At 41.5% G+C, this 22,593-nt stretch overlaps 1 protein-coding gene across 7 annotated transcripts in view; it reads right to left on the minus strand.

Moving 5' to 3' along the window:
- Window positions 1-15,980: 15,980 nt before the first annotated feature.
- Window positions 15,981-22,593, minus strand: part of DGKI (diacylglycerol kinase iota) — a 228,073-nt gene continuing 221,460 nt past the window's right edge. For all 7 annotated transcript variants that reach the window (XM_040596412.1, XM_040596410.1, XM_040596409.1 and 4 more), the window contains one exon: window positions 15,981-21,842. In XM_040596412.1, the coding sequence (XP_040452346.1) occupies window positions 21,726-21,842 (117 nt within the window). In that variant the 3' untranslated portion in view covers window positions 15,981-21,725. The remainder of the gene's footprint in view (window positions 21,843-22,593) is intronic.

Genomic DNA, 22,593 nt, shown 5'->3' on the forward strand with positions numbered 1-22,593 from the left:
TGGGATGCTGTTGGCTTCAGCACCAGCCTGATCTAGGTTTTCACGCTCAGGAGTTTAACAAAACATGGCATCATCATTCACAGACCTAAACCTGGGCTGGTTGTTATTAAAAAAAAAAAAAGAACATGTTAAAACCCTTTAAGATCCACATTAAAGATTTCATGCTGATGTTGAAGTATGGGGACTACTATGGGCTATGCTAGCACTTCTTGCTAAATGATCTGAGTTTTTCCCCAAAGACCTGGTTCCCAGCATTATGTGATTGCATTAGACATGCAGTTTTCAATAGCAAAAAGTGAAAAAGCAAACAATGAGGAGAAAGTGCTGACTCTTCCACTCCCATTTTCTTATGGGAAAAATTCAGAATATAAATGTTAAAACACTGTTAAAAAAATCCAAAGTTAATAAAAACATTCAGAATATGTTTTAAACTCTATAACATAAGCTTATATATTAGAATATATGACACATATAAATGTTTAAAATTTGAAGCCTGTCTCATGAGGTCTTTTTTTTTCACATTTTTTACTCTTGGAACTGTCCATATAGTGAGAAAGACTTAAGAAAATAACCATACTTATATTACATTCTGTTTTCTTTTTTCACCTCCTCCAGTGCGTTCTTCACTTCAGCAGTTCCATCTGCACATCGGGAATTTGAAGGGGGTAGAACACAGGGGAAGGTATCTTCCCATGCAGAATAAATTCTGACATCACCTAAACAATTCTAATTTTAGGTTCATTTTGACGAAACCACTATATCTATTGCTCATAATCCTTTTGTCTTTACAATTCATTTTTAGAGTAAAACTATGGAGATTTTAGAAGGAAGTGGATCTGATCAAATATATTTTGTTCTACTTTGAGGAGCAGGAACAAACAGGGTTACTGTACAATCTAGAGCTCTTTTGGTCCTTGGGCTTATTATTTCTACTGAGAAATGAATAGGAACCAGGGTCTCAACCTCTGTCTTCCGAGATCCATGAGGAACTTTATGCCTTTTGAAGATCCCGTGATCTTCTAGTATTATATATGCAATGTTTAAAACAAAGGAACAGAATCTTAGCTAAGGTCTGTAGTACCTTTTGTCCTAATATTAGTATTAATGCTAATTAGTGTACACCATTATTGATGAAATTTATCAATGGGTTTGCAGAACCTAGGAGGATAGATGAACTTGTACTTCAGTACCAATATTCTCGTTTTTTCAGTTTGCTTTTCAACACTACAAGAGATGGTATATGCTCCCACTTTAGGCCCTTCAGAATTGGTTTTGCCTCCCCCACTATTCCTTTTCTAATTATTAGGGCTAAACACTAAAGTATTGCAAAACAGACCTTTCCAAACAGTTAGGTTGAGCTCCATCTCCCTCTCTGCATCTCCACCCTCTTTAGCATCCTTCCCACCCTCCTTAAATAACCTGCATCCTTCTCTTTGTCTAAATGATGCTAATATAAGATCCTATTAGGACAGCATAAATAATGCATATGTAGAAATTGCACCATTGCCAAGGAGTTGAAAGCAGCCACAAGATTTGAGTTAGGAACTAATGTTAACTGCCTAAAGGCAATATGATATTTAATGAAATTTTCGCAGTATTTAACAAAATGCTCATGTTCCTGGTATAATTTTCCTATTTGTTTCCTCCATTGCACTTTTTCAGGAGGTAGAAAACATGAATCTTTAACAAGGATTTTGTATGAATCTATAACCCTTCATCACTGTTGTTGTCTGAACTGTTTATTTAGTGAGTTTTAGATTTTGATTAACAACTTTTTCTTTCCTCTTTTTTTTTTTTTTTTTTGGTGTGTGTGTGACATCTGTTTTGTTTCAGCTCTCTGGGACAGGAAATGAAGAGTGCTTTCATAGCTGGATTGCCTGTCTTTACTCTAATGTCTACAGGTACCATTCATTTTCCTGCTGAAGTATTGTTTTGGAATGTTGTAAAATGATATTCCCTTTATGTCTCAAATTATTCCTACAGTGTTGGTCAAAAAACTGAGAAACACCTTATTTTGAAGTGTAGTCATAGGACCAGGTCACAAGTGTAATTCAATGCTCTTTACACAGTGTTTTTCGCCTAGTTGTTCTGATGATGAAAGAAGTGCTGGGAATTTATGAACATTTTTAGCAAGTGTGTTTTTTGTGGTTTGTTTTTTTTTATTATTCATGAAATTGAAAAGTGAAGACGGGAGAAGTCCCTGCAAACTGATACACTACCTGATCTGGCCAGGAAAAAATCATCCTTCATGGAGTCTTGTTTTATTAACAGGATAATATTTTTATTCAATCCTATATGAATGCTCACAGCTGGATTTTCCCCCACAGCCTAATACTCAGATTCATTCTATAAGGAATGCTCAGATCATACTGTAGGCAGCCATGCGTTCAAACTCTCCTCACTGTGGTGCCTATTCTCACCTGTGATTTTCCCAAGTAACATTAGCAGCCAGCTGCATGAGTGAGTCAGAAAAATGACCTAGCACTTTGCTAGATGAATTGTTCTAGGAAGGGGATTTAAGGCAAATTTTGCTGGGTTTACTGTTACTAAAGAAAAAAAAACCCACAACCCAACAGGTGAATTCATTGGAATTTACACCTTCTCAAGCTGTGATAACAATGTGTTTGGAAAACTTCAAGATCACAGATACTCAGATTCACTGAACGTCAAAGCTATTGCTCAAGATGTCACAAAATCATTATTGATTCGAACACTTCTCTGATTATAATTTTCCAAAATTCAAATCTCACCCACTAAAAATATTTAACAGAACTTGAGAAAGGCCAGCAATACCTTTTCAACATTCAGGTGCTTTGTTATTTGGGATGCTTGAGAAGAGGAAGAGCATTGAATCTGGAACCACTTCAGAATACAGGGCACTGTTAAACTCCGAGTGTCTAAAAAATGAAGACAAATTAAAGAAAATGGAAAGTGATTTCCTGTTCCCTGTGTGCAGAATTATTTGACCAACATTGTGAAAACTCTAACGTTCATAACTGTAAAAGTCATTAACCAAATATCCTCCAGCTTGGAGAGGTCTTGTTTCCTACATCTCATCAATACTGAAGACGTAGGACAAGACTGAACTGCTGGTTTTGACCACCATTCTTATACTAAATTTTGCCTTATGACCTCTGAAAAGCATTTGCTTAATTAACATATGAAACAGATTAAATTAGTTACTTCTGCTCACAGTTTGTGAAGAGCAGGTTTTTGTGGTGTGGGTTTTTTTTACTCAATACTTCAGAGTGACAGCTAAGAATTGGCATATTTATTACAAGAAGACAAGTTTGAAAGGTTGAGGCAAACAAAACAAGCTTAGAACAGTAGCTCTGCCTTAAGTGTAATTGCTGAATACTGGTGGTAGAACTGTTAAATCCAGAATTTACTACTTTCTTTTTTTTTTTTTTTTTAATTAGTAAGTGAAATGCTGAGTCTAAATTCAAGCCTGTGGATGCTAGCTTGCCTGTGTGCATGTGTAGGACACAAACTGGACACCCTCTGCCACCAGAATTTCAGCCCACGCATTATGCCAACTCTCATCCCACGACTAACAGCAGTAGCACAGCTTGTTCTTCTGTCTTGTGGCTGTACCAGGCCTCATTAAACTCCTTTATTTTATGGTTATGCAAGAAAATTATAACAAGAAAATAGTTGAAAGATGGTGGTGGTTGAGGCCTGAGTCAGATTGCTGAACTGTATCTACAGCATGGCACCTGCATAGGAACATACACCTCATACCCTTGTGGTAGGAAGATAAGGAATTACTTATCTGCTTGTCTGGAAACTGCATTTGTTTCTTTGAGTCAAACACACTGCTTCTTCATGGCCACATTTAGGTAAGTGTGAATACAGCTGTATCCTGAAGCAGATCATTTTTTAACTGTTTCACTTAGTTCACACTGAGATAAAACCATTTTGTTGTTGTTGTTGGCCAGTACGCTGTTATTTGAACTTGTGGGGTAAGCAACTCTGTCTTATTCTATGGACTAACAAAGGACACAAGCCCTAGACCAGGGTCTGTAGTGCTTTTCAAAACTATGCTCGCCTTAAAAGGGACAGTAGAAAAACAAAACAAAAGACAAACCATTGCTGTAACTATTGTTTTAGGGGCTCAGAATCAAACTTTTGCTTGGTGTCGATGTGTATCAATGGAAAGAATGTGGCAGGGCTGCAGACTGTCCCCTCTTTCTCCTCCCAGTTTCCGTTTAAAGGCCCAACACATTTGAGAAGAATAAATCTGTTTCCTATTTTCTGCACAATAGGGATGCAACTTTTAGCTTCAGGAGACAAAAAACCCCAACAACTCAAAGAGAAGTGCATAAGTTCACGAAACAACCCTCAGAACAAGAAAGACTACAGAAACTAGGAAATTCAATAGGAGAGACACAGCACAATACAGTTCACCAGATGCAAGGTTGACGTAGTGGGAGCCAGGGGACTTGCAGATCTGTTCTTTTTTCTAACAGTTATATCCTGGGTGCCTTTGAGTAAGTGAAAGAAACCTCTCTTTAGCTGGCTGTGGTGCGTCCAGTCCCTGATTCTGCAGGTCACACACATTTTGTGTTGCCTCAGATTACCAAAGTGGGGGCAGTAACGGTCCATTTGTCTATTCATGCTTCCAGTTCCTTACAGCAAGTAATTTTTCCTTTCTATTTTTATATAAACACAAGGAAAACCTTAATACAACCTAAATAATGATCCTAAACACAAAGGTCTGTCCCTGAGCCTGGCTTGAGTGTGAGGCTAGACCAGATGTCCCCACCAACCTAAATTAGCCTATGTTTATATTTCACAGCCATAGAAATTCTCTGTGTGTTTTAATAAGTGGATAGGTTTGTCATGAAAGTCTGCACATTGCCAAACTGAAGCTTTGGGATCCAGACAGCTTTTTACAGTTCCCAAAGCCTTTTTATGGGAGGTTACTCGTGGTGACTCCCACATCCATCTTGGGTTCAGCAGACTCCTAGGTCTGTGTATAGTCGGTGAGCCATAACCCATCTCTCACGTTAAAGAGGAGGTGCAAGTAAGCCTATTTCTGATGTGAGGTATCTAGGAACAGCAAAGACAATTTATGAACGCAATCAATCACTCAGTGAGAGCTAACCCCTTCCTTCCCTCCCCAGATGATTGTGGGTAGAGTAACTAGAGATTCTTTGACTTGGAAAGGCTTTGAGCAAGTCTCCCAGTGGCAGCAGCCCTGGAAACCTTGAGCAAAAAACTTACCCCCTGCAATTAAGGAGCTCTGCTGTGCTTAGCAGAAGAGGATGTTGCATGCATTGCCTGTGAGCAAACAGCCACCAGAGGATATACTGAACTTGTAGCATCCATCTTCTTTCCCCATGAAACAATCTATCAAGTGTTGACTAAATGCTGTGGCTGCAGAACTTAGGTGAGCTTTCTTTCCACAAGAGCAGAAAAAACACCTCTTGCTGTGTGTCCAAGAGAAGCTCGTAGTCATCTGCTTTTGTTTGCTTGCTTTGTTCTGTGATCTAGTGAGGACACATAGCAAAGAGCTGCAAAAAGTTCTCATATTGGTTAGGAAAGAAGTGAAGCAGCAACAGGGAAGTTCAATATATCTAGGTAAGATAAAAGTGCACATCTGAGACAACTGCAACTAAGCATCTCAGTCCGGAAGCAGAAAGTTCATTTCCGACATGAAAAAGCTTCATCACTCTAAGACAAAGGTAGCAAGAAAGAATCTAAAGCAAGAAAACTACCTCTGGCCAATCACAATGATATTTCCGAATTATTCACCATTCCCAAGTCCTTGGATCCAAGGCCTTCATAGAATTATAGAATCATTTAGGCTGGAAAAGACCCTTAAGATCATAGAGTCCAACCATAAACTTAACACTGCCAAGTCCATCACTTGTTGTTCCTAAGTACCACATCTACACATATTTTAAATATCCCCAGGGATGGTGACTCAGCCACTCCCTGGGCAGCCTGTTCCCACCTTTTCAGAGAAGAAATTTTCCCTAATATCCAATCTAAACCTTTCTGGTGCAACTTGATGCTGTTTCCTCTTGTCCTGTCACTTGTTACTTGGAAAAAGAAACTGACACCCACCTTGCTACAACCTCCTTCCAGGCAGCTGTAGAGAGTGATAAGGGCTCCCCTCAGCCTCCTCTTCTCCAGACTAAACCCCAGTTCCCTCAGCTTCTCATAAGACTTACGCTCTAGACCCTTCCCCTTACACGTACATATAGTAATTTCTACAGTTGTCTTTCTTGAAGGGATGACTGAGTTGAGACACTGAAAAAGGTTGTAATTTAGAAGGATCTGTGAATTTATATTCCGCAAAGATGAACATCAGTGTTTGCTAATAAAATAAAAAAGGATAATCCAGATAGTGGTTTTGGGTTTTCAAAAGCAGAATACAGAAAATTATAGATTTTTTTAAAAAAAAAAAATCTTAAACATGAGAATGTTGGAGAGTATTAATATTCTAAATCAAACAGTGCCCCATAATCCTAATCAGCCCTTATTCTCTTTTCCCCACATACGAACACAGATGCTTAACTTCTGGCTACAGATCTGATCTTCATTGAAGGGTAAAAAAAAGTCCTAAATGATCTGCAGAGTACTGCAGTACTAAACTAGGTCTCCCAGGAGGAGGTCATTTTTTAGAGATGGGCACTATAAGTACAATTCAGCTTGACTGGAAATCCAGTGTGAGAATTCCAGGGTGACTTGTTGGGAGTCATGCACTCAAGCAGCTACAGATGTACTGCTCACATGGTTTTGTATTCAGGGAAACTTCAATCTACAAGCTGTCCGTTCGTTTACCATAATATTAAGTCTCGTCATGTCTGTGAATATATACCAGATTTCAGGTCCTCACTGTGACATTAGGTGGCATATCACTGAAAATTAAAATGGAAAACCTTAAGTGACTGGAAAGACTATGGAGAACTCTTAATAGCTGTGTTGAACTGAGAAACTGTTAGTTATCCGGTGGCCCCTTATTCTGCAATCACTTAATTCAACTGCACACAACTGATTATGACTGTCCTTCTATCACGCATTTGGTAAAGGCAGAAGAGAGATACAAGGAAAAATAGTGAACAGCCAGAATAATGACCTTTCATATTTATATGGAGCCTTGCAACCCGATATTACTTACTTCAGGGATGATAATGAGACTCATTAGCAAAACTGCTCCTGGAACTAAAAATATATTCATAAATGGAGTGAGAAAGGCCAGGGCATGTTTGAATATCATCAGTTCTGTCAGCAAAGAAATTTATGTGATACATGCGTGCATCTACAGAAGCAGGCAGGTAATCACCCCTTATTTCTAGCAAACACAGCCCTCAGCCTGCTAGCTAATTATGTCAGCAACAAAACCCCCAAATTCTAGGCATGAAACACTAGTCTGAATCATATAACAGCATTGTTTGATCCACGGTAGTTCAGGCTGAATGGGGCTTCAGGATCTAAAACACCATTCAGAGCTACCTTTTTAATCTTACTATTTCATTTTTAAATCTATTCTTCATTCTCCTATCACCCTTAAAAAACCCAACCAAACAACAACAACAAACCTTCCAACTACTATGTGTTCTCCACTTTTTGTCCAGCGTAACGGAACATTCACCTGAGCTGACCTACACCCACCCCTTGGTGAGAAGCCTCCTGCTTTCCTCTAACTTCTGCAGGATGCTGGATCCAAAAGCTGAAACTTCTCAAATGAGAGTGAATTACCCTGTGCTGCTGTTTCTGGCCAAGCCATTAGGTGCTTTGGTGGCAAATGTTGAACAAATGAATCTGCAGTCAAAAGTTCTGATGGTCAGTGCTACTGATTTTTGTTAGCTGCCTAATTAGATAGCACAAACTGATTGAATAATAGCAAATTGGTTACTCTCTACAACTACCTGAAAGGAGATTGTAGGTAGGTGGGGATAGGTCTCTTCTCCAAAGTAGCGACAGAACAAGAAGAAATGGCCTCAAGTTGTGCCATGGGAGGGTTAGATTGGATATTAGGAAAAAATCCTCACTGAAAGGGTGTTGAAGCATTGGAACAGGCTGCCCAGGGAGGTGGTGGAATCACCACCCCTGGAGGCATTTAAAAAAGTTGTAGATGCAGCGTTTATCAACATGGTTTAGTGATGGGCTTGGCAGTCCTGGGTTAATGGTTGGACTTAATGACCTCAAAGATCTTTTCCAACCTAAATGGTTTTGTGATTCTATGTTAACCAGGCAGTGCTTCACCTGGCTTCCTATCATGCTACAGATTATCCTCCTGACTTTAACTCCCAGTGGGTAACTCTGATTTCATACCCATCTTGACACAAAATCTTTATTTTCTGGGTCTTGAGATTCACAGCTCGCCTTCCTACCTGCAGGATTTCTTGCCTTACTGAATGAGAGCAGCAGGATCCATGCAGTTGACACATCCGTACTTCAACTCCACATTCACATAGAAACAGTTCCTAACAAACACAGACACACACACTCACACATCCCTAGTGCCACTTAAGATTATGGACAGAAAGGGAAGAAGAGAGGGAGCAGCTCTGAAGGTTTCCTTGTCCTGTGGCATGCCTGCTCTGGACTAATACGGCTGCAAATAAAATACTGATGTATCATTATCAAGCCTTGAATGTGAAAATAAAAGACCAAACACCTTGAAATTATGGGACCGCTTCCAATATTTATCTATTTTTAAACTTAACAACCTTGGCAACATGTCTTACAAGCATCACTACCTAGTTTAAAAGATCCCTTGTGAGAAAGAACCACATTTTAACTGCAGGGAAATACTGAAGTCACCTGGCTGCAGTGAAACTGCAGGGGGGTTGGAGTTTTTTTCAAAGCAAATGATTCCTGTCACGATCTTTTTTTTTTTTTTCCTCCCAAGCATAGATCTTTTTTTTCATTGTAGTTACATTCCTACTATGAAAGGCTTAGCTTTTTAAAGAAACAGTTAAAAGTTACTAAATTTCATATGTAAAGAAATGTTGCATGAGAAAAGGAATGCCCCGCTTAAGAGAATGCATTAGCCTATGGAGAAAGATATTTATATGTATGCATGTGTGTGTATATATATGAATTTCACCAGCTTTATGAAAGGGTTTTGTAGGGTAAGTTGGCTACAAATCAGCCCTGAAGCAGCCAGCATAGCTGAAATGCTGAAGCACAAGGGCAAATTATAATGAATGAGCAAAGCAGTAATTGGACTCTCTTCAGATCTACATACACGTGCAAGGCCACATACATTAAAGAGTTTGGGGTGCAAAACTGGTAGGATCTAAAGGTATACTCTTTTTAAAAAAAAAAAAAAAAACAACAACAACAACAACAACAAACCAAAAAAACCCAACAAACCAACAACCAGACAAACACCAAGAAGTTCTGCCTGCAGGTGGTGGAACACCTCCAGATGTTGCTCTGAGGGCAGCTCTGAGCACATCAAAAAGCATCTCCTCTCCACAGTCATTCCCAGAAAGCAGCTGGCAGCCATTTAGTGCAGCTCGTTACTGCAAAGGACCCCAGAGGAGTTAGTGCTTTGTACCACAGTGCTTATGAACGTCAGAACTGTGCTTGGCAGTGCTTTCTCGCTGTGCAGAAAGGCCCAGTGTAACTCACGACTACGTTACAACCTGCACAAGACTACGTTACAGCCTGCACAAGCAAAATAGTTAGTCTTTTTAGCACTATTATTATTAATAACAATATTCTTAGGCTGTCTGAGACAGCAGGAAAGGGGGCTTAAGATATCCTTTAAAGGAGACAAGGACACAGCTGGCTACTGGCAGCGGCGGTGAGGATCAAAGGGCTTGGAGCGGAGGGGGGAGGCAGAACCGTGTGTGAGGGAGGTGGGTTTGTGGCAGGCACTACCGCAGAGAGACAGGGCAAAGGAAACATCACCAAATTATTCAAAACTACAATTTCAGGATGGGAAAGCAGAGGCAAGAGAACTGTTAGGAAATACCGACTTGCATAGGAGAGAGGCCACAAAAACTTTGTGTCAGAAATGGCACAGAAGCTCCTGAATGGAGGGAGCAGAGAGGGCAGCTGCTGAAGGCAAGAAAGCAAGCGATGGCCATGACAGAAATTTCTTCAATCACACACAGCTGGGCAGAAACACACAGAGCCATTATATGCTTGTGGGTTAGTCTAAAACAGTGCTAAACTGAGAACCTAAGATAATTGGAGGGTGATTAAATGTGCTAGGGAAATGCTCCTGAGATGCATAGCAAAGAGCCTGAGGTGACCTATATGCTTGCATTACAGTCCTGCTAATCTCTGCTGGATCTCTCCTGCACACACTGGGTGCTGTGCTGACAATCTGAGCTTACTGAGGGACTGAGAAGATTTCCCTGGAAACATTAAGGGTATCATTAACCCTTTTTGTTACTATGAGCTTGGAGTTGGCTTATCCAGAGGCTTAAAACTCCCTTTCCATCCCTCCCCTGTACTGCCACTCACACACAGAATTTTGAACCCTTGCATCCCTTTCCTCCACTCCCTCTAACCCTTCACAGCTTTGAGTCACACCAGTCTTCACTCTGCCAGAGAAGCAACCCAGCTCCACCAGCGAATAACACAAAGAAACTCAGCCCAGCCAAGGCATGCTGTTCTTCACTTTTATTCTGTACATTTCCACACAAGTCACAATACAGAAAAAGTGTCCAAAAGGAACAGTAATCAGCTCTTTCACGGTATACAGATTTCCTTCTTCCCTCAGTTTAAAATCTCCTTGTTTAGCAACACAGTGATCAAGATACTTTGTATAAATAGGAAATGCAAGAAAATCAGGGAAGAAAATACTTTCTCACTTTGTTACAAAAAATCCCTCCCCTTTCCCATATCCCCCTCTCACTGCTGATTACCTGGACTCTGATCCTCTGTTAAACATATAGCTTCATTTCATGGGTGCTGCTGCATGCCTTGGATTCCTTTTGCCAGCTGGCAGCCTCATGATGCACAGCTCTGGGGCATTATGCATGGGGTCAGGCAGCATAAAAGAGCCCTTTGTGATGTTATTACAACTCCTGGAACAGATGTGGGTTCAGATAATAGGATATGTACAAATACTGGAACTCTGGATGCCCATGAAATGCTGGCTGAATATGCGCATTTGTTATTTGGTTTTACTGCTCTATTCAGAGAACTACGTACATTATGGAGTGGTCCAGATTCTGTCCTCTGTCACATCTTGGTTCACCTGGAGTGAATTCAGTGCAGAGGAGATCAGGATCTGTTCTTTATCCTTCCTCCATCATCTCCAGGAAGCAGCAAGCGAATATCCACTATATAGCCTGACGGAAACTCAACCTTTCCATCAGGAGCCTGTTCATCACATCACCATCCCACATGATGACAACTTCTTAGCCTTCTTCCTTTTTTGCAGGAGACACCTCCAATTTCCTAACTCTTAGCTAACTGTTGTCCTTGTTATTTATCAATTTTAATGTCTCATTTGCCAAGTGGCCAGAGGAGATACTAGTGTGAAGGCCAGAGGGTTTGCTTCCTCAGATATTTGGCTTCATTCCCCAGAAACCTTTAGCATCAACAAGTTCAAGTGGTGATTTCTGGGCTGCTGGAAAAGATACTGTGATACCTCAATGATAGGATAGAGGTGACAGAAAGAGGTATTTCTGAGATGGGCTCTCCCAAATGAAACACTCTGTGCTCAATGAACTCAGTATGATGGAATACAACTGCTCTAAAATTCAGCAAATACTATTCTCTGGAGGGAGGCCAACAACCCGAATGCTTTCATTGACTGGAAATACCACCTGAGTTACAATTTTTAATGCAAGATAGCTCAAACGTGGTAATCAAGCATGAGAAGTGCAAACTAGCTCACATTAGAAACTTGTCATCCTCAGCACTCTTTATTATCTCAATTTAAGCCATCTAAACTAAAAAGCATGGGACAGGGCTACTCCCACCATCCTTCAAAAAATAGTTCCAAAAGAAGCAGGATACTATATGGGAGCAACGTTACAAGGCATGAAAGAAAACTCATAAATAGTTAATATACAGCAGGTTTTGACCTCACAACACAAAGCGCCTTACTCTGTAGGTATGGGGAGGTGATATTATCCCCATTTTACAGATAAGGCCACTGAGGCAAAGGAATTTAAAATTACTTATCCAATCTGACTGAACGACAGTGGCAGAAATAAAACTTCAACCCTTGATTTGCTACCTTCTGCTCTCTCCCTTTGGCCACAGCACCTCCAGAGAGACATGCTGATGAATTATAACACACAGCAAGTGTTTTCCCTGTTCTCTGACACAACAATGTGACACACAGTTAGACTTGCAAACTGTCATAAGACAGAAATATATTATTAAATAGTGATCATTTTTTTGCATAACCTTTAAGATTTGCAATAAAACAACAGGTCAGTTCTTGCTCAGAGTAAATCCTCACTGAGCCAGCAGTGACAGTCTCACAGACCAGGTTCAGTCCTTACACACATCGCATTTTCATTAGCACACACTTGCAGCTTGATGAGTGTTTGTGTCCATAGGAAAATGATGTTTCCCCACAACGCATCTTGGTTTTTTCCCAATACAAGGCTGCAAGGCCATAGCTGTTCTAAAAGCTGTGCAGAAGCAAAGTAACAGTAGCACAAAGCAGGCCTGGAGCATTTGTAGCAAAATGTTCTGCTGGCTGACTCGGAGAGGACACTGAAACCTCCACAGATGGCCAGAAGGTTTGTGTGGGCGACACAGAACACCAGTCTTCAGCTGTATCATTGGCTAGACTTTCCACAATCTTTCAAAAGCTTCCTGCTTCCAAAAAGCTGGCACAGGGTTTACAGCACAAAATAATAAAGGCAGAAGAAAAATAACCTTTATTTCCCACTGTGAGAGCACGTTTCACCTTGTGGAGAGTTCTACAGAGAAAGGCTGGCAGTCATATTCCATATTGCCCTCCCCAATGCACTGCACCCTGATGGGCCAGCAGCCAAGGCTGGCAGCTCCCAAGCCCATTTGGAAAGGGATTTTAACCCTTGATTACTTTATTTTCAAATAGAGTTCCAGGACACAGAGCATATGCAACCCATGGTGTGAGGGCAGCTCGAGGGCACCCGTTACAAAGGGCAGTCCCACACCAGCTGCTCTGAGTGGAAACAGGCAGGAATCCCCATCCCGGGGCTGCCCCTGCCCCAGCACCAGGAAGAGAAAGCAAAAAGAGTTTGGAAGAGCCCTTATGAAAGGCAGGCAGCTCCTACAGGCTTACTGGTATCCGTAAGTATTTTACACTCCACCTGGCACACGGAGGGGTGTCTGGAATAGGTAGCCTCCGAAGAGTTGTTACGTTTTCCAGTAAGGTGATGGATGGATCTTTCTGCACATAAGGCATCCCCCCTTTCCCTCTCCCCCGATCTGTGAGGAGCAGCAATAAGCTGGAGAGAGACAAAGCTCCCAAGAGCTGCTTAGTGCTTTGAAGGCTCAGCCACTTATTTTCTTTTCTCCCAAAGCTGTTGCATGATCAAAGGAGGCAGATGGAGGAGAATCACTCTGTAGTGACATGTAAATGGAACAAAAAACCTGATAAGCCTCTGCTATCTCCCTGTGATTTTTCTGAGATACATGCTGAGCAGAAAACCGTACAGTAGCAGGGCCAGCCATTTCACACGAGACACCAGCACACTTGCTCACCAGTTGGAAGCAGCTGCCACATCTTGCAAGCACATCATGGAGCAACACAATCACATTTTCCCAGGCAAAGAATATTTAACAGGAAAATCACAAAGGGAAGGAACATGGGAGTAGACCCCCCCCAATTTTTTTTTTCCTATTGATATTAAAATTAAGTCTGAAAAGGTTGAAATCAATCCCACAGGTGTGAAATGCCCAAGTCCATCATGTTTCCCATCTGCTTAAGCATGGGATTTTACAGCCACCCTCAGAAGTGACTTTAGTGCTGCACATCCAACTAATTCCTAGTACAGCAGAATTTCAATATTCCCTACCCATAGCTAGGCACGGTCAGAGGAGATCCAGCCATCTGTGACTGGCCAAGCAGAAGTGTCCCAGAGGCAAGCACATGAACAAGATTTTGACCTTTACAGTCAAAAATGAAGGTAGCATGAGCTAAGGAAAGAAGAGGTGATCAAAGAATAAAGACTTCAGTAATGAAGGTTTGAAAAGGACAGAGGAAAAAAAAAAAGTGGAAGGAAAAGCAAAGAGCACTAAAAGTTATTTAAGATCAAATTTAAATAAAACTATGTTCTATTTCCTTCCTGTTATCAGCTGCCAGCAAGCTCACTTTTTTCTTAGCTTTGACATGAACGTACGTCTCCCATTTACCATGGAGATAAGGACAGTATTTACTATAGTAGCAAGACCACAGGAGGAGACAACTTGCAACTGCACATATCTCCTATTAAGACAGGCACATCAACAACAGTTTTCCCATTCTCATCAAGAAAAAAAACACTGGCCCTGGGAAAAAAAGGGCTGAAGTGGGGAACAGGAGAAGAAAAACAGCTATTTCACTTTGTGCCCCATAGCCATAATTTCTTTTGATGTGGCATTGTTCCCATTCATTGAAAGGAAAACTACCAGCATGGATACAAAGCAGGGAGAAGTGTCATTGCACAACTTGGGGCTCAGGTCCCACATTGTGAAGCCTCAAGATGTGCAAATAGAAGGATGTGCCCCACCAGCCTGTGCAGTGTGATCCCTGTGGGGGCAGGATTGGAATACCCCCTGCAGCTAAATGTCTTAAATATTGGGAGCAGCAAGCTTGGAGAAGAAATCCACCCATTTCACTTTATTAAACGTAGATACACCTAATTATCTTACATAATTACACATTACAGTGATATTCAACAGCTAGCATTGCAACTCTCTACCCAGAAAATAGCAATGCTTATGGAAACCATTCCATAGGGTCCCCATTCCCAGGGGCCAGCTTACCTTTGCTTTTCTAATTTTGCCTTCTTTCATTTTTTGTATGAATGTCTCACAGGAAAAAAAGCCCTAGAAAAGTGGGACTATCTATTAAAGCCTAATCAGCCAAGTAGAAATCACTCATGTCTGCTGTATCAGGCTCAAGAGCTTCTTGAGCTTCTTCTCCACACCTACAAGCTTAACTGGTTCTTAGACAGGAGCTGAATTCCTGAATACATGTAGGAACAGGGACAGCCTTCTTCCTCGGTCTTCTTCCTCTGCTTGGCCGTAAGCTAAGGAAAAAGTATTAACTGGAGATCATTATGGCAGGTGGAACTGAAAGACCATTTTTCTCATTAAAATAAAGTGTAGCACTAAGAAATGAATTGCTACTGTGGTTCATGCATTAGTAGCTAGATAATTGCTGCAGCACTTGTCATATTGGAGCACTGGATTGCCACCACGCACACTTCACTGAGTAGTAGGTTACACATCAAGCAGCCTCCTAGACAGGGACTAATTGAAGAGCCAGGTGTTACACTTTGCTAGCAAAAGAAGGCTGGCTCTAAATGAAGCAATTACATATGTAGCACTATATTGCTAAAAGTAGTGCTTATTTCTTGCATGTCAAAATGCTACAGCTTTTATGCACTTTGTATATGAATGCTGGAGCTGTTAAGATACTGGTGAACTCTGAAATAGCATTCCCAGATCAGGGTTCTGTTTCTAGTGTGGATGAGCATAACATAATAGAAAGAAATTTCTGAAGTTAGTCTTCCGTTTTCTTGGATATTCACCTTCTTGTATGTGCCTGTCAAGAGAATCACTGCCTTCTTAGATTCCCAAAAATCTCTTCCTTGTAAAGGATCCAAGACCACAATCTGGCTGTTTTTAGAGGGTTAAGCATCAAATTATTTCCTGAATTATAGATGTATTTATGTTGAAACAAATGTTTTTGTTGCAAGGCATCCCCTGCTTAAACTTCAGCAGTCATCACGTGCTATGTCAGAATGAGAGGTTTTTAAAACAAGCTGCCTGTCTTCCCAACTTCCTGGGTAACTAGATACATGTGCGCTGCATAAGATCGCTTGTCTTTTCTTTATTTTTCTTTAAAAAAAAAACAAAAACAAAAACAAAAAACCAAAAAAAACCCCACAACCAGCAGTCTGAGAAACAAGAAATTGCAGCTGAGACTGGAATGTGGCACCTTATAAATACGGCAGGAGACAAGATGCACTCTGAGGGCTGAATACAGTAAGGTTATTCAGCTCTAAGCCTGCCTAATCACTGAAGTCAAATGTAATGAATTTACTGGTGTGATCAAGGCCTGAGGGAGGGAATTTTCCCCTTTTGCAGGAACAGCACCATATGTGGGCCAGGAAATCCCTTGGCCAAGGTGTGTGTGCGTGTTGCCCCAGTGCACATATACAGGGGACGAGAGAAGGCCACTCTCCGCGGGCACCACATGGGCAGCAGTGCTGGAAACATGCCGGGGAGGGAGAGGGAGGCCCCTGAGCCCTGGTGCCTGCAGGGGATCTCAGGTAGGCAGCCCAGTCAAGCATGGCGCCATGGCACAGCTTGGAGCACACTTAGCCATGGTCACTGCTCTGACTGTTGGGTAGTCCTTCCCTCCCCAGCCAGCTTTTACATAGAATTAGAAGTGAGAAACTGCTGAAGTACTTGGCCTGCTTTTCAGCAGCCCAAGCCAAGTGCAGAGCTGTCGCAGCCTGTCCGTACTGGTAACTCCTCAGCAAAAGCCAAGACACCCTGACTCCTCTAGATGTTCTGTTCACCCCAAGAGCTGCATGCAGGGCTGGGGTACAGCTCCTCTTGAGGCATCTCCATATTGCAGCCATGAGCTGCATCCTGCCCTTCTAAAGGGAGTTAAAGCACTGAAGCTTGAGACACATCCTCCACATAACATCCTGCTCTTCATCAGTATGCTAGCAAGTTACTTCTAGCACATTACTGAGTTGACGATGCAATCAACAGATTTTGGTAGACAGATGATGGGATTTTAAAGCTGTAGCTATCTATTACTAAGAAAAATAGTTGCTTACATTGTTGTTAAGATAGCAAAATGAGATGAGTACCACAGTGAACCCTGTTAATACTGTGGCCTATAGCTTCACAGGTATCCAGAAAGGCACAGGCATATGATCCGCTGCTCCCAGGACTGCTGAAATGACTGATAAATACTCACATTTGATGCTTTAGATTAATTAAGGAGCTAATAACACAACATTGCTTTGGCTCAGATTTAGTGAGGAAAATAAAGAGAGGAAATAAAGTCTGGTGAATGGAAAAGAATAGGTATAATGAAGATAGAAATGTTACTTCCAACAAACCTAAATGCCATTTTTATAAAACAGTCCTCCATGGATGTTAGTCTGGTTCAAAAGTCGCAAAAAGTGGGGGAAAGAAAATGACAGACTTCAGATGGATCAGCACGAGGAACTGCTTCCTTCTTGGAGTACCTGGAGTACAAGGACAGAATTGTCCTTGGCGTGTTTTCAAGGCATCCAAATTCCCAGTATGTCCATACATGTACCATTAAACTCCCAGCAAGCTTAAGGCTAACAACGTACCTTGCCCATTCCATAGCATTTGCCCAGAGTCAGATCACGTCAACATGCTTTTGATATACTGGAAGGGTCAACACATAAGCATACCCTACAGGAGCCACCTGGGATAGCTGAAAGGAAAATAACCAGCTTCTAGGTGAGGTTGTGCATTTGTGACTTTCACTACCACGTATGTCACTGTCACAGCAAAGACAAAGACAAAAAGGAGCAAAAGAGGCCACTAAATACTACTCAAACAAACCTCCCACAGCCACACCATTAGAAAAACCATATGTCTCATCTATTCATCCACAACAGCATCAGCTCTGCAAATACAGCTGGGAAGATCAATGGCAACAAAACATCAATTTTGTTCTATTTTCTTTGTCAGTGGTGCTTCTGTACGACAGCCCTCATGTAGCTGGGGACATCTCATGTAGTCTGAATCCAGGCTACAGCATCATGAGTTGAAACCGAGCAATTCTACTGCTGCTGGGGAAAAGTAGGGGTGACAGGTGTCAGTAAAAACGCCTGCATACATCTTAAAGCACTAAAACACAGACAAGCCATCATGTGGAATGGTAAAAGAGCCACTGGAGTCTGAGGTCTGTTTTGCAAGGGGCAAAATTTGCCTTGAACTCCTGTCTTACTTGAGTCATTCAGCCTCACACCTCACAATATCAAGGGATGCTATAATTACTGAGAAATGTATGACATCATCATGTCTTGGATAACACATAAAGATACCTCTAGCATTGAAACATGAAATAATAAGAGTAACTGATGCTATTAAATTACAAAAGTAAGTTTATTTTATCAACATTATAAATATTTTCTTTCCCTCCATTTAACTCCAAAATGAGATAGTAAAACCAGTACAATGGAACAATTCAGGAGTTCCTCAGTTCTACTGAAAAGGGTCCCCTTTAATAAAAAATTAAAATGGAAAATGACATTTCGTCAGTCCAGCAACCTCAGTAGCTGAGCATCCCTAGGTACTTTGTCATTCAAATGGCATAATTCTAAGTGTGTGTGCATGTGTGTGTGTCTATATATATGCATACTGATATTTATAAATATACATATATATAGTAATATACACACATAAATAGACACAGCCACCAAAGAGACACTTTTAGTAAATCAAAATGTTTTGCGTGTAATTTAAGTGGGTTCCCAGCTGCACACTGAAATTTGGGCCCTGCACAATGCAGGCACAATGGTACTGTACTAAGCTAGACCCCAAAAGTACTGAAGAGATTCAATACGTACGTGTCACCTTTAACTGGTGCAGAGTCTGCCTGCTGCTGGTGGCCGTCCAAAATTGAGAATCCCATTGCACTGGAAAGGGGGTAAGGAATAATCCTGCAGCGTCCTGGCCCCAAACTCCTTCCCTCAGTGAACCAGCTCCTGATACCACTGGCCATGTGTGAGCGACATTGCAGAAAACAATATATATGCTCTGATATCTACAAATACAATACATTGCCTGTATCTAATGCATTATGTGTGCAGTGCTTTGGGACACCTTGAATAATAAAGGCACTACTTACAACCAGCTCCTGTCCTAATTGCAGTGCTGGCATTTATTTTCATCATACAGTAACTGCCTCCTACTGAGCACATGGCACGGGCAGCTTTCCAGAGGCACAACAGGCTCACTATGATCATACTCCAGCTTTCGGGGAAAAAGGCAAGCCAGACTCTCTCATGTGTTCTGAGCTCCTTTGAGCAGCACAAATGGCACAAAGGAGCTCAGGAAATCTGCCCATCCTGCCAAGCTGCTCCAGAGCCAGCCCCAGCTGCAGCCTCCCTCTGGGCAGAAGGGATGTCCCACCGAGGGGAGGACCACGACGGACAGAGAGGAACCAGACCCAGCTCCCTTATCATAATTCACATGTGGCCTATGGAAGCTACCTGTGATCAGAGCAAGCCTTTACTGCTCCACCTGCTTCATGGGACTAAAGGACCAGGGAGCTGCAACAGACTCACTGACCATCCTCTGCTTAGGCACCAGTCTGGCCTGAGCACAGGACAGCACCAAGCCCCTGGTGTTGCTGAAGCTTTCTCTGTTTCTCACATCAGTAAAACAAAGCAAAAAGATAAAACTGATACTAATATAATTCTTATTTTCATCAAATATATAGAAATATTACAGTAATGTCTTCCCTCACAGCTGAGAAATGATGCAAAGCCTACCATGAAACCAAAGTGTGAGGCTCTTCCTTGTGGAAATTTCACATACACCAAAATTATACTTGATTTGTTATTTTAACATTTGCCAAATTCTGTTCTAATATATATACACATACTGACCTTTGTCACAAGCCCCTGGATGATTACCAAGGGAAGGAATTTGGCTTTCATATTTTATTTTTTTAAAAAGAAAGGCAAAAACAGAAAATAAGACAAAATACATTTCATGTCGCCATTGATCTATAGATTATAAATATATATATAGATTCCTTCCAGAGGAAGAAACACCAAAGCAATACTTTGCTCATATCAAATGAAGTCTTGAAAACAGAAAAAAATAAAAAATATATTTCAGCTCCTCCCTCTCTGCCACGACAATCACTCTTGGGGGGTGGGGAAGAAAAAAAAAAAAAAGAAAAAGGAAAAGAATTGCGTTAATTTCATTTCATTTCCACAACTTCTACCAAGGAAGAAAAACTTATCTGAGTAATGACCTGAGTTATTTTCCAAACTGCATGTAATCCTGATGATCACCATCTACCACAGACCTACACCTAGCAAGGTGCATAAAAACATACATAGGTGGGTCTTTCACAAGAAACAACAAAGAAAAGTCAAAAATCTATTGCAAGAATTATGCCAAAAGTGGGCCGTGAGTGTCTTCATGGAAACTGGTCAGACAAAGTGGAAGCTCTGCTATTTTTGGCAGCTAAGTTGTCTGTATTGATTGAAAGGCAAACATTTTATGTACGCCTGTGTGTATGTGTTTGCTTTGTCTTCTTTTGTGTCTATAATCTTGGAGGTAAGACAGAACAGATGAGTACAGAAGACATGGCTGGCCTTTACAGTGGCTAAGCAACATTATGTTTCCGAGCCTATAGTTGGTAACAAGGCAAAGAGGTGCCACTCATCATAGCCTCTCTGGAACTTTGTTGCCTTGGGGAATCAGGTAGTTTACAGGTTCAGCCAAAGAAGGTTTTCATATGCCCAATGTAACTGGGGTGGTGCTCGTTTGCTTGTTGACAGCAGCAAGCCCAGGCTGACTGCTGATGCTCTAGGTCCCCTGATCATAACACAAAGGGGACTGGGTCCATAAGTCAGTCCATCCAAATCCTTTCCACCTTGCACAGAGCTCTTCTCAGTGTAAACCCCGTCTTTTAAGTAGTGAAAAATAGCTATCATCTTTTTGGCAGGCCTGAAAACTAAGCAGAATCAGGTCAGTCATTACGTGCACAACGGTGGTGTGAGAAATGTTATTGGTAACTTTCTGCTCTGCAATACAACGTGGTGTATCCCATACAGCTCCTTCCCATACAAAAGACTGTCTCATGAGGATACTGTAACCATACAAACCAGCAACAACGAGGAGGTTAGGGTTTGTTACTGCTGTAAATCTGACTGTGCCCCACACCCTGGGAAACAAGGCAATAGGCAGAGTCCTCTCCAAAAGTGAGAAAACTCCCCAGTGACTGGGCACTGACAATGCAGCTTCCAAGAGGATGGATGGCAGGGGAGGGAATGCAACTGGTAAAAACACTGGGTTTTTCCTAAGGGCATCCAGAGCTCCTCAAAATTTTTGCTACTGCCTGACCATTTGTGAAGACTTAACATAGAGATAACACACATGATTTAACTGATGAGAAGTGAGGGGAATGGGAGAATAAAAGGAATGCAGGAAACTGTAGGGATGGAGGGGGCCTGGTTGGGTATTTTAATGTCCCAGTTAGTTTGGTTCCCTCACATCCTCTTTTCTCTTTTCTTTTTTTTTTTTCTTTTTTTTTTTTTTTTACATAAATTGTACAGATGAACATGGGAGAAGTTCATGCTACTTGCTGGAAGCAATAAAGGTAAATTTCCGTGGCCCATGGATTCCACAGACCTTTGAGTGTCCCACCTCATCCATCATGGGCTAACTTATGGAACCTAACTGTTCCGTGGCAAGACTCAGTAGCCCTTAGAAACTGGTGGCATGTCCTCAGGTATTTTCCACGAGAGAGAGAGACATGTTGATTCCATCAGCTTCTTCCTCACACGATGCCCCAGTGCCTCAGGTGCAGCGTTGCGATTTCCAAGGAACCTCCTGAACATTTTCAGACATCAGACTGCTGTCTCCAGATCCTCATGGGAAACCATTTGATAGTTCTGTCGACTCTCCAGGTACGAGGCCAGATCTGGGTCACCAGCTTGCTGAGCCCTGTCACGAGCGGTCTTACCCTATAATAAAGAAACATGAAGGGAAAGTCTTGTGCTAAAATATTTAGAACAAATGAAAGCACAACCCAAAGAAATTAGTACAGGAAGGATAGAAGCAAATTTGTAGAATTTACTTATTTGTTGTACAAGTCGACATTAAGTCAAGTTTTTTCTATCAAAGTAATGAGATTCCAAAGATTTTCAAAGTCCTTGTGTGGTTCAAGACAAATCATGTAGTTCTGCAAGGACTTGCTATTTGATACATCATATAGAAGGGCTCACATGCTGGAAGGAACTGATTTGTCATCCAAGGGCTACAATCCCTATGTGAATGAATATGATGCACAGTACTGTAGCTAACCCTTGGAGAGTGCACTTCACAGACTATACACTTTGCTACGGATGTGCAGAGAGATGCGCAACAGTTGAACTAAGTTGAATGTGTCTCATTCTATCTCAAATACAAAACATTTTCCAGTGCACCAATTTGCTACTCCGTTACCTGAGCTACCTTAAAAGTACTGTTAAATTGGACCACAAGTCTTGACCATAAACTATGAAAAACATATTGGAAACACATTAATGTAACTCCACAAAACCACTCCTGCTCCTTGGATTTCTGGGCAGATGGAGATTAACAAGTCAGAAGCCACTTGTTGTCTGGATTTCAGCTGTTGCAGAAATTATCTTTTTGCAATGTACAGTACTCTCATCTGAAAAAGAGACAATCCGTCTCCCCCTTATGGGCTAGTCCATACAAGCGCTGTCCATA

This window comes from Falco naumanni, chromosome 5 (assembly GCF_017639655.2).
Source record: "Falco naumanni isolate bFalNau1 chromosome 5, bFalNau1.pat, whole genome shotgun sequence".
Taxonomy (NCBI): Eukaryota; Metazoa; Chordata; class Aves; order Falconiformes; family Falconidae; genus Falco; species Falco naumanni.